General features: G+C 31.0%; 2 protein-coding genes across 2 annotated transcripts in view; both read right to left on the bottom strand.

Annotated features, from left to right (window-relative positions):
* Positions 1 to 8,397, bottom strand: part of CAP (Cbl-associated protein) — a 205,044-nt gene extending 196,647 nt beyond the window's left edge. Inside the window, exon 1 of the mRNA XM_017909794.1 lies at positions 7,833 to 8,397. Within this exon, the coding sequence (XP_017765283.1) occupies positions 7,833 to 7,928 (96 nt within the window). The 5' untranslated portion in view covers positions 7,929 to 8,397. The remainder of the gene's footprint in view (positions 1 to 7,832) is intronic.
* Positions 8,398 to 10,171: 1,774 nt separating this feature from the next.
* Positions 10,172 to 13,242, bottom strand: LOC108554490 (uncharacterized). Its single transcript, XM_017909788.1, has 2 exons — positions 13,065 to 13,242; positions 10,172 to 12,347 (listed from the first exon to the last, which is right to left on the bottom strand). Exon 2 carries the CDS (start codon positions 12,014 to 12,016, stop codon positions 10,172 to 10,174), a length of 1,845 nt encoding a protein of 614 aa, XP_017765277.1. The 5' UTR covers positions 12,017 to 12,347; positions 13,065 to 13,242.
* Between the last annotated feature and the right edge of the window lie 290 nt (positions 13,243 to 13,532).

The following is a 13,532-nucleotide window of genomic DNA, read 5'->3' as shown; positions in this document are numbered from 1 at the left end:
TAATTTTATATAATAATATATTTCAAGTAAGGTGACACAAAATTTTGTGATGCTAATAGTCCTAAAACTTACTACTACTGCTATGATAATAATATATATAATATATTGTTATATTATACAGTTCAGAAACAGGTGTCTATTATGCTCGAACATTCGCGAGGACTGTCATCGATTGAACTCTCGTATTTCTTCGCATTTTTTTTCCTTTTACTCTTTTATTACGAATGACAAAAGATGGAGGAAAGTATTATTCTGCAGCAAGCACCGACGATATTCAAGTTTGTGATAAATCGCGTGAATGAAAGGCATTCATTGTGTCTTTTGCCGTTCATCTTTCTGACGTGGGCGGTTTCTGGACAAAGAGCGAACAGAATGCTCGAGGAAGACAGAGCTTACATTGTCAAAGAGAACTGTAACCAATTTTCACGACAATCAGGAACGTTTCTCGGGAAAAAGCAACGTTCATTTAGTTGATCTCTTTCTTTAATCGCCTAATGTCGTTCAGTTAACGCACCAACCTCGTTTAATTGTTATCCATTTGAGTATTTGCGTTTTTCCTTCGTTTTCTTTCTTTTTTGGACAGAGAGAGGATGGAAGAGAGAAACGAAAACTAAAATCGTTTCTGCTAATTGCGAAACATTCACACCTGTTAAACTGGAACCCAATGTAACGCATTGTGAAGAATTTATCCTCTTACATCATCGCCGTCATCATTTCCATTTTAGAAATGATCTTAATACTTAAGTCATTCAATATTTGGATATTTTTATAATTTAATATTCTTCTATTTGAAATATTTCAAAAATATTCCAATTCTTAACTAATTCGCAAATTTTACACGTATTACATACATACACTGTATATTCTACAAATATACATTAATTTATAGCCAACATTCGTTCTAATTACGATACTTGTACAATGCTTTCTATATATTTTATTCCAATATTTCATATCGTCTCAGCCAACATAAAAGTCGCGAAACGAATCTACATTCAACGAATAAAATTCACGAAATTATTTTAACTAAAATCCTAGAAAATCGTGTAGGATAAAACCAGATGATTGCAAAATACCTATTTATTTATACGGAGAAGAATGTTGTCGAAAGGTGAGCAGAAATCGTTAAACGAAACAAGTCGTACAAGGTCAAAAGAAATCGACAGTCATTCTTTGCAACCTACGTCTACAGAATTTCTAAAAAATCAAGAAATCTGGGTCGTTCCTACAGTTCTTGGGCTAAGTCTGTAAAAAAGGAGGTATAAAATCGGAGAAAGTATCAAATATATAAAATTTTACGGCAATCCAAAAAATATATAGAGTTATCGCGTTTTGAGCATTTCGCGTATTTTCCCATCAAACGCCGCTTTTCAAGGATTTATCTCTGTTCAATCTCTTTACACGCTTGATAAATTCATCACTGCACCGATTCGACAAATAGAAATTAATATTGATTGCATCCCACGTTCAATCCTCTGCCACTATTTGTGCATAAATTACGCACGTCTGACATTTACCTTACACGACTACTTAATGTATAGACCACGTATAGTCAAAACTCATATCTCACGTTGAATACTAATTTTTCAATTACCAATCGCTCGTTCCTAACTTCGTTAATTAATACAATGTATATTCAACTGTTGTGACAAATGAAGCAAAAACTTTTTACATTTTCATGCACTAGTATATAGTATACGTATGTTCCTACAAAATATGTTGTACATTAAATTACAATATGTTCATACATACATTGGGAAATATATTGTATTATTATTGTCACTACTACTCGATATTGTTATATTACAACATTTAGTTGTAATTTTTTCGGTAAATATATGTTATATTATTATATTAAAATATTTAACAAGTGTAAATAAAATGAAACTGAATACCTAAATATACATTGTATTATCAGTAGGAAAAAGTATAGTAAAGATACTTTTGCCGTAGAGTATAGTAAAAATAAATATATATTATATATATTATAAGCAAGTAGAATAGGTGAATCATAGCCATACATCATCATACCCTGTGAATTACGAATCATCAAAATCTTCCTGTCAGTGAAACTGTTTACACCCTCCATGTCCTTACTTTTAATTCAAATATACGAGCTGATTTTATGTGTACGTGTGCTTATGTATAGGTGTATTTTATGAAGCTGATACGCTTCAACTATTCGAACCGCATTATATATTAATATAGACGTAACATTACGAACACGAGCCTCAATGCGAAACAAGAAAGTTACGCAGTAGCTTAGTTATGACCTTGATAGTGACTAACATTCAGATAACTACCTGAAACTAGTATTCATTATACCTCCATTGTGCTTTAACGGTAGTTCAACATCGTGCAACGCAGGATCATTTGAAACTATGTATATCATTCTTCGTGAATCGGTTAGCGTACGCGAAATTATGAGCGGGAACTTCCGTCAAACTCTGGCGTTTTATTTATTCCATAAGTACATTGTGATGTGAATTGTGCTTTCATGAATTGCGGAAATTTTGGATAAAAATTATTCTTAATCGTTCCATTCGCCACGTGAAATAATTTATTGTTATAGGAGAGAATAATTTTCGTTGAGTTAGGTTAATGAATTTCTGTAATAAGAGTAATTATTTATTACTACTAATTTAAATATTATTTATTTATCATTATTCTACATATTTTTTATGTATTTTTGTCTTATGATTATTTAAAATATTATTGTTGTTACAAATTGATATGTTATAGTTACTACTATATAAAATTTTATTATTACAACTATTTTAAATATTATTATTATTACACGAAATAGTTAAATGTTATTATTTGCGAAAGATTGTTCAATTTGTCCCATATGTATAAAAATTGAGTCACCTCGAGCACGGTACACGATTAACAATGGAAGCAATTATGTTATAGCATTGAAGTACGTCGATAGGAGTAAATCAAATATATTATATCGTCGAGACAAATTCGAAAAATTTATTCATGGATAAGTAGGATACAAATTCACGGCTACGATTAAAATACGCGTGTGAAAGTAGTAACACGTGGCAGTTTCACTATAATATGAAACGCTATATAAACCGACGTGTGACCCGCGAAACGTGACAGTTTTGCACAGAAATACACAGAATGCGAGTGGCTATTAAATAAATAAAAATAGAATTCACTGTTTTTTAACTCTCAACTAGTCACAGATGGTCGCAGCTATTTGGTTTGTGTTACTTCGTTTCGAAATTAAGTAACCTAACCGGACTCGTTGTGGTCACCTATGACCCAATGTTTAAGATCAAATGTGAAAGTCTCAAATCTGCTCGGACTGGTAGACAAACTAAATTTTTTTACGCGAATCTCATCACTTTCTCATATTATTATAATAAATTTTATTAAATTATTAAGAAACATTTGAAAAATTCAAAATTTCGAACTAATACCTTTTCCATTGATTAAAAATGTGTAGACTACGTAACCTCGTTTACGAATAATCTAACTAATCAACAATACATCTGTTACATATTTTAATATTAGCTACTCAAACGTACATATTATTGTAATTTTTTAATAATTTATTGATAATGTCTTTTTAAATAAACTCGAGGATTTTTGAATTATTTTATTAAAACTGATCGTCAATAAAATATTCACTGATTCAAAAGCTGTACATCTCATAAAAGTTAAATGTCCAATGAGACTACACTCACGAATATTCTATAAAATCTAGGTACGACTAATTCCCCATAATCGAATTCTTTTTTTATGAGAGAAAAAATTAGGATTTACTGCAATTTTCCATTCTAATAGAAAATCTAACGACGACTGTGGATGGATTGTTCAATGAAGAAACAATGGTACAGTACTAAAACTAAATATAGGAACTTTCGATACATAAACCTGCATAAAGAGTTAATATCGAAAGCTTCAAATGCTCGAAGTCTAAAATACTCTATATTAAAGACGTGGAGGAAGATTTTTAATTAACGGCGCGATATAAAATAATTTTCAAGTGCTATAATTAAAAGATATTTTTAAATTCATTATCCAAACTTTGGTGAAAGAGCTGCTCGAAGAAATGAACACTCGTGAACTCAAGAGCTTCAAGTCGTGAAAAAGCCTTCAAAAATTCCAAGACTAAATTTATAACGACATTACTGTATCCTCTGTTATCTTTGTATAGTAATTAAAATATTCTCGCCATACTATCTTGGCATAATCACGATGAAATAATTATCGTAAAATATACGTGTCAACGAATATGATCTATTTTTATATTACACATTTTAAATACTTATTGCTATACAGTAAACTAGAATGAAATGAAATTGTAGCTGACAAAAATTTCAATCTTTTAATTTAATTTGAATATTTGTTAACGAAACATTCAAGGAATTGAAAAATAATTAAAAATTTTTGTTTGTATAATTTACTTTTATTTTTACAAGTACTTTACATCTTTATTCGCTCTTTCTATAGGAAAATTGCCATGAGACAAAATAAAACAGAAATGAATAAAATTAACGCAATATCAAATCTATAAAATAAGCGCAATATCAAAGCTACATAAACTTGAACTTTTAAAAATAGGTTATGGTTAACTAATAAATATTCGATATTCTCACGTGAAAAGCTTTCGCGCAATATCTTCTGAATACTTTTATTTACGTTATAAATATACGTTTTCCGATCGCAGCAAGATTTCGAAAAGACTCTCTGAGACGAATGACAGGGAATTCGAAACTAAAAGAAATAAAAATAGAATTTTTATTGACGAAGGACAGAGATATCTAGATGGACGTTTATCCACTTTCCATTGTCGCAAATCGTTGTGAACGGAGTTGGATTGAATCGAAATTCACGAAACGTCAAGAATGCCTGAAGTCTTTCGAACGTGAAATTCAATCGAATCGAATTGGAATATTGAAAATAGCCACGTCGAATGTACGCATTAGATGTAATTAAACTGTATCAGCTGAGCACACGACAATCGCGCTGAAGACCAAGTCGCCATTTTATAAAGGGTAAATAGATTTAATGAAACAAGTCTCGATCGTCTAAAGACACGATTTCTTCGTTCTTTACCAACGTCAACTTTTGTTCCTTTAAAACTTTCAAGCTGTTGATACTTTTAAATGTTATTCGAATTTACTAAAATTTTTCATTAATTAGAACACAAAACTTATCGTAGCTCGAAATTTTTCACGAAGCAATTCACAAATTCTTATATAAAGATATTTAAATAAGCTGAATTAATTTCAATACATTATAAACTAATTTGATTATGCAGTGGTACAAGGCACATTCGTCGTAGAAATATGAAATTATTAAACTCGATCGTACAACTAGGTTGAAATTAATGCTTTTTATTAATCACGAAATTAAGAAGAATGCTCTACAATTTAAAATTATAATTTAATTATGTTTTTTGATAATTTCTGTTTTCATTACGACGTTCTAAAACTGGCGATTTAATTTTACAGTGCCTGCAGTGTTGTTAGTTAAACTCAGTACAAAGTTTATTAATCCCGTTGTTATATTGTTAGGAGCACTTTCCGATGAGAAATTATGATAAAGCTGGGAATAAAGCTTCAGTGACAAATGAAACGTAACATTTAAAAGCTTTTGATACGCGATATGTAAATTAATGTTAATACCGACCTCTAGCGTTTTAAGACCGCTTTCGTTAGTATCGCGTGTACTTTGTTCCATCGTGATTCTCTTTTAACTTAGCACGTGCTGAAGATAACATAACATAATACTGCAAAGTGTGATATTACATGCTCTTCGAGTAAGTTATTCAAATTAGACACAAGCGGAAGAAGCCTTTACGCGAGCAACTTCCTTCAAAAACCATTCAACGTCTGCTAAATAAGCGTAATCTTGAAAACAAGGAACATAGATATATTTATCCATAATTTCGTTCGGATTATAATAATTTAACCTCATTTTTATAGTACTCGTTATTTGCTATTTTTATGCTACATTACTATGTTTATTATTTACCATTACTACTATACCTTACATTTCTTTTTACAGATCTATGTATTATATGACGAGATTTTTTAATTTTGAAACTGGTAGAATTAAACCACCTTAAATTAAAAACATCATATTTTACGCAAATACGTGGTCCTGTATTTGTAAATAAAAATTTGTAAAATTGCACGATCGAAAATGGCTCGACGCACGACAGCCATATAACCCAAAGTTGTATAAACGCAACATTTTGTAAATTTATTATCACAACGGAAACAATTTTTGCATTTCATTTATGTCAAAAATATATTATTAATAGAAATAAATTAAGATTATTGTAATTATTAAAAGAAATAAACAATTTAACTTTTTTGATTCTAAAGAAATAATAATAGTGTATAATCATATGAAGTATCTCTTATATAAAATTTACGTTTGTTGCATTAACCTCAAGAAACGCTAAAAGAATAAGAAAGGCTAACAATGTTAATTAATGGATTTGTAATCAACGTTAAAATGTATACACGTAAAGCATTAAATTTAACCAAGCGCCAAACCGCTTTCGATAATTCTGACTGTACATGTAACGAACATCCTGCGGAATTATATGGCCTTAAAATCGATGTTTCTCATTTGTTCGTGCCAAGTACCAAAATCTATTGGCAACGTTGAAACCATCCACGATCCGATATTTATAACAAGGTGCATTCTAGTTGCGTGCCAATATTTTTCTGCCGGCAGAGATTTCGAAACACATCTCAAACTTTAAATCGTCTAATAAATCTTAATTACGTTGCACATAATACAGGTTGGAGAACGTAGGAGATTTTTTATTAAAGTCAATTCGCTTTGAGATAAAAGTTTTTACAGTTATTTTGGGGTTAAATTTAGAGAAAGTGCGATGAAGGAAGAATATACTTTTTCATACTCAGTTTCGTCGTGAAACATATCAACTTACTATTAAATAAGGGTAATAAACATACTACTATTTATGTAAATATCACATCAAAGTTTCCCTTACTGTTTAGAATAAAAATTTGACTGAATTTAAGTTTTGACGGTATTTGGGTTATTGAATATTTTACCATTAATTTCTTCATCTCTAAAATTAATACAAGTGAAAACTTCTATGCAACTCGATGAAAAATTAATTTTTACAAATTTTATAAAGCAATTTATTTATTAAGTTAATTCGTCAAGTATCCTATTAGAAATAAATTAATTAAAAAATTGTCTACCGTAATGTAACTGTAAATAATTCCCAAACCAGCAAGTCTGTAAAAATTATTTTCAGGAAATATTAAGTACATAAACATGATTAAATTATATGTATGAACAGTATTCGCAAAAACAATAAAAAAAAAAATGAATAAAGAATTGCATAGTAAATTAATAGTACATTAAACATGAAATAATACAAGAAAAATTATTTAACAAAATTAATAATAGAAATAACATATTAAATAAAATAAGAAAAAGAAATGTTTCCTTAAAATAATCATTGATAGACTTGTACCGTTTTGGAGGTTAATAAGTGTTTCAGCTACCGAGTATTAAGACTTCTCATATTTCCTGCTTTTGCTCTTAACAGGAAATACGAAATGAACCTTGTTTACGTCGTAACATGCCGCGACTCGAGCTTAATGATTATCAATGACAACATTACAAAGGTTCGACGCCACAGCGTGACTTAATACATCTACGGCCGAGAACGATAATGCCAAGGCATATACGCATGACATTGAACGGCGGAGAAACAACAAACTGTATAACTGCGCGAAACAAATATGGACAATGTTCACGATACAGCAACGTTGAAAGCATCATTAATCGAGATTAGCGAAACGGTTAATAAATAAACTTACCCTAGAGATGCGTAGGGGTTGATGCAGGTCATGCCCACCGTGCATACGGAATCCCCAAGGGGAGCCGCCAACAAGGGTGACTTCTCTCGCACTCATCCCGCCTCTCTTACCACCCTCCAGCAAGCACTCACTCGCGTTTCAGTCCGTACGCGAGACACAACTACGCTGTTTACCGATACAGACGCCACGCCGTCTCGTTTTACCCGTTTCGAGCAGATCAACGAGGTCGTAATTGGCGCTTCGTCGCGCAAAACCGCTGATCGCGCGTAAATTCGTTTCGAATGCCCGTCAACGGTCGCATCGCTCGAGCACCGCCTTGCGGAGTTTACCGGCGCGAACGAGGATCATTGCCAATACGATTACTCGAACTGCAGTCGTTAATCGGTAACATAATTGATCACGTTTACTTCCAACGAACGAAAGACTAAAAGATTTCGTTCACGAACCACGAATCTTGACTGGCAGAACGAATAGTGAACGTTGGACATCCACGACGTTCTCGATTACTGAATAACGACGCGAACGATCGACGACGACAGACAAGCAGAAACAACGAAGAACGAACAAAGACACGAACCGTCCTCGTCGGTGGTTCGCGGAATACTGACGGCACATTCTCCCTCCCTATAATCGTTTGCGCGCCACCCTCGCTTGCCATCCTGTCAAACTCACGCCACCCGGCGACCACGCGTGCCCTCCCCACTCTACTTTTGGGAACCACGATCAACGCTTCCTAACTTACGATCTAGCTTCCTTTTGACGAACCACTTGTGGCTGATGCTGTTGCGGTTAGAATTAATCGTTTTATTATTTATTATTATTTTAATGGCACTGCTATAGGTATTGACATTATCTGTCTAAAAACGATCGATTTAAAAGGTATTGTTTTACAAAAGTATTTCGTTACCTGCTGCGCGCGGAATTTTTCTACGATTGAAATTATACGATATCGAAAAGGCTTGAAAATCTGTGGCTATTTTTATTTTATTAATTAAGGCAGGGCTTTTGGTAATCATTAAAGCTTGGTATTTTATTTGACAATTTATTATCTGAAAATATCTTGTTTATAAAAAATGTTGTATATTTTTTAAAATTTCGTAAACAAAATAATTATTATATTTATAATAAATTTAAGATCAAAAAGAAATTCAATCGTTTATTACATCTAGTTTTATTATAAACTGTTAAACTATAGCTTTCTTCATAACAAGCATTTTCCAACATGAATAATAATCATTTAAACATTTAACACTTAAAAATAGTAAAAGAATATTTTTAACTGAATGTAACTTATAAATAAAACAAAACAATTAACTAAATAAAATATAGCATTTCTTCTAGATGCACAAAACTTCATCTAAATGCATATTGTCATTTGTTTTAATAAAAATAAAATGTAAAAGAAAAAAATTATATAACATTAACTTAATGTTTTATGAAAAAAATAAAAAGTAGTATTTTAATTGGAAATAACATTGGCATCTGAATCTTTACTTCTGTTTTTCTATTTGTAGAATTTGCAATACTGTTATTGTCTCCCGAAATTGTTCCATTCTATGAAAAGATACCTAGAAACTATGAACTTGGCCAGGTGCAATAAAAAATCCTTCAATGTAAGTGTTAAATACAACTCAATTTCACCATTGTTTTAATATGTACATTAACATTTTCTATAATCCAAATTCTATGTTTCTTTATAAACTCATATCAGTTAGATAACTTACATGTTTCTCAAAATTCCTAGGTAATTTTTATTTTATTTTACTATCCTTTTGAAATTATAGTAAATCTCAACCTAATCTCAGTAGAAAGTAGAAAAAAGTGAGTAAAAAATGCGGTAATTGAATTGAAGTTTCTGAAAACCTTTCATTTGGCAACAGATATTAGGAAAGTCGAGCAGACGAAGAGAAAATTTTGTTGTAGAGTTTAAAAAAAAGCAGATATTTTATGTATGGAATCCATTTAAATCTAAAGGATTGCAAAGTTCATTTTACCGCCATTCGACTAAGCACATAGCCTCTGGGTATTATTCTCTAGAAATGGGAACAATTCTAACTAGAATAATTCAAATAGCGAGAAAGTAATTTGATCAACAAAAGTAAGGATCATACTAATATATATGTGCAAAAATTTCTTTTTATCGTAATTACTTTTGCATCTTAGTTAATAACAAGTGAACAATTCAAATCGTGAACATCAATCAAAATAAAAGTACCAAATTATAATTTTAATTCAAATCATACTTTTAGTAACTTCTTAATCAATTACGTCATAAGTGTATAAAAAATTTGTATAGACTATAAAAATAAGCTTTGGTATCAATATTGATATTTATATATTTAAACATTCTCTGTTTCACCAAGCCATCGATTATATTCATTTTTTAAATAATCGAATGCACTTGATTCTTTTCTTTTCTCTCGTTCTTTTGTTTTTTTCTTCTTATTTTTAACATAAACAATGTCCTTATTATGGTCACACACATTGAAATCTCCAACAGGTGCCATTTTAATCGTATGTAGTATCACACTCGGATTTTCCTTTATAAATCTGGTGACCTTCATCAATGGTGTATCAATACTTTTATTCAAATGTTCGTAGAGACTGCGTTCAATTCGTAAACAATACATAGGCATTTTTTCAAATTGTTTTATATCAGGCACATCTCTCCACTCAATGCTATCTATGTATTTGTTAAGGCCGTTATTAGTAATATATTCAAAAATTTTATTCTCATTAACTTCTATCGATGAACAACGATAATAATATCTCTTATCGTTTCGTACATTTTCCATGTAATCCGTTACCACATAGCTTAGAAGGTCGCGTGTATCATGAATCTTGTAGATATCGGAATAATGTCGTACGCAACAGAGACCAACGTATATGAAATTGGCTTGATGACAATTGGTGGTATCAAACTCCACTTCTTCCTGGTTAATAGTTTGTCCCAAAGCAGCGTGATAAGTCAGCGTATATGGACGTAGAGGGAACTGCCATAACTCATCCGTATGTACAATATTAGTCAATAACCAAGTACGATATGCTGGTAAAATCTGATAATAATTAAGCTTGTCTCGTAGAATATTTTCGACGCGATTGTCTGTCACGAAACGTATTTTCAAAGAGCAAACTTCATTATTCTCGTACACTATTTTTTCCAGGTGTACAACATTGTGAATTCCCCGTTTGTTAATATGTATGTATTTATATCCTTCGACTAACAGCAAGTTGGGAAGAAATTTACCACTATGAGTTATAGAAATGGGCATGTTCACACCATGCTTGTCCACATAGTAAAATGGTGATTCGACGTACCGTTTACCATTCGATTTCAGATATTGGATGAATCGATGCATACGATTCTTAATTATTTTATGAGTTTGGGCTATGTAGATGGTATCGAAACGTTCCTCGACGAAGTATTTCGAGCGAAAAAGACAGTAAAGAGCATATCGAATATTATAATGAAATGGCACATTGCCAGCGGTCTTGTATTGTTTAAGAATTTGAGAAAAACGTGACATTTTATATTCAAGTACGGAATCGCATATTCGTATACTTTTCGGTAACTTATTATTTATTATTAAATCGCCCATTATCTGAATAATGAAAAAATTACTTTCATCATGAAATGGTGATTTATGGATAGTTTCCAATTGTACACTGCTCCCAGCGAAAATTAAATGTAGCTGATTTTTAAGCGACACTATGTATAGTAAAATCAACAAGGATGGTGGAGGTATAGTGTATATATCTAAGACGATAATTTTTGATGTATTATCGACGAATTTTTTCGAGTATACGATTAAGTTATAAAGTTCAGCGACGTTATCCAAGCTATTCGTACGAAACATACGAATCGCATGTTTATATGTTAGAGAAAAATAATGCATAACAAAAGATATATAAGTGTACGTGTCAATATTGTTCAATGATATTCTGCTTGCTTGATCTTTCCTGAAGATAACGAATTTCGCCGATCTGGAATAACTTCGAGCCAAGGTGGATAAAAGAAATGTTTTACCAGTTCCACTCAAAGTATCTATTACGATAACTCCATTCTTTTTTGCCTTCAAAAATTTGGATATATCTTCATACACAGTTTTCTGTTGCTGACTTAATTGTTTATAATCTTCCTTTTCTGCAGCACATTTGGAACATTTAGATTTATTCAAATCCATCTTAATTTTAGATCAATATCCATAAACATTATTAATATAGTGCCATATCCATCGTAGCATCACAATATTTCCCCTGTTTGTGTTTAGGTGTTTAACTGGTGTTATATGTAACATTGTTTGTCATATAGTAGACTGTATGGTTCAACAGTATTCAATGAAAACGATTAAAAAATAAATAAATAAATAAATTATTATGGATATATTTCATAAAATTATGTTTGCAGAAACATTTACTCTTGCTTACTCATATGAACGTTGTTATTCGGCACATTTGTCCTCCTTTCTGGATGAGTGTTAGTTCATAGATACTTCTGGCCAAATGTCTATAGGTCTGCAATTATAATACAGCTATTAGAATGTAATTGTAATACACTGATATAATTTAACATTTAGGTATTTCTGTTATATAGCACTTGATATCTATCTTATTATAGATTAATTTTATTTATTTCTGATTATTGCGCACTAACGTTACAGCGATTATCGAATGAGTCACGAAATAACTAGAAAATCCCCTGTATACAATACGAAAGACTATACAATGCAAAGGATAATACAAATCGTAATGGAATCATTTTTCCATTGTTTATGGATTCCATGATATACAGGGTGATCTATTTAATGTAACCAACTCGATTATTTTTGTAATTCGGAATGTAGTAGTCATTGCGAGTATGTTTCTTAATAAGTTCCGTGCTTCTAATATTTTTTACGTCTTGCTAGGGGCAGGGAAAACTCTAACTATACCTCTCAAAGAGAAGTATAATGAATGACAATTTTTGATCACACACAAGAACACAGAGTTAATTGTTATAAGAAATTAATTTTACATGCATATATCTACGTACATATTGCCACTTTTGTAGCAAAGACGGATTGGTACTACATCCTCCTCAAGTTTAACATCGAGTTTCTCAGACATACTCGATATGATAGTTACGCGATATGATAAATAGTACAAAAAGATGCTGAACTTTTGATCCCTCATTAACAACAAACAAACAAATTGTTGCACATATAGAATAAAACAGGATTATATTTCACTTACAGGACATTATACTTTGAAAAAATCATTGTTTGTCCAAATTTAATTATTTTCACACACTATTCGAATTATCACAGCAATATAACACAACGATAAAAAATAAATGTGCAGCTTCAGACACGAACTCTACGAAGTTATGTGAGTGAATGCATCCTAGCCTCCTCCAATAAGAGTGAATGCTATATGGCAAACATAGCGTGAGTCAGAACTGATTGATTGTGAGTCTATAGATTGTTTTGACGTTTTGACAGATTAGATAACTGGTTATAAATTTGTTCCTACAAATTAAATTCAAGTAATTTAAAATTAATTTAAGGGAGAAATAAATATACCCGCGATATCAAATATTCGTAGATAGTAAAAATCAATTTTTTGTTAAAAAGATTAATTTTAAGAATTACTTTAATTAGTTCTTAAAATTAATATATAATTTTTAATATATATATGTTAATATATATAATATATATATAT

This window comes from Eufriesea mexicana, unplaced genomic scaffold (genome assembly GCF_001483705.2).
Source record: "Eufriesea mexicana isolate 0111107269 unplaced genomic scaffold, ASM148370v2 scaffold22879, whole genome shotgun sequence".
NCBI classification, from domain to species: domain Eukaryota; kingdom Metazoa; phylum Arthropoda; class Insecta; order Hymenoptera; family Apidae; genus Eufriesea; species Eufriesea mexicana.
This window is presented reverse-complemented; position numbering and strand designations above follow the sequence as displayed.

Coding starts and splice junctions, on each gene's coding strand:
- LOC108554490 (XM_017909788.1), bottom strand. CDS start 12,016: ATGGATTTGAATAAATCTAAATGTTCCAAATGTGCTGCAGAAAAGGAA.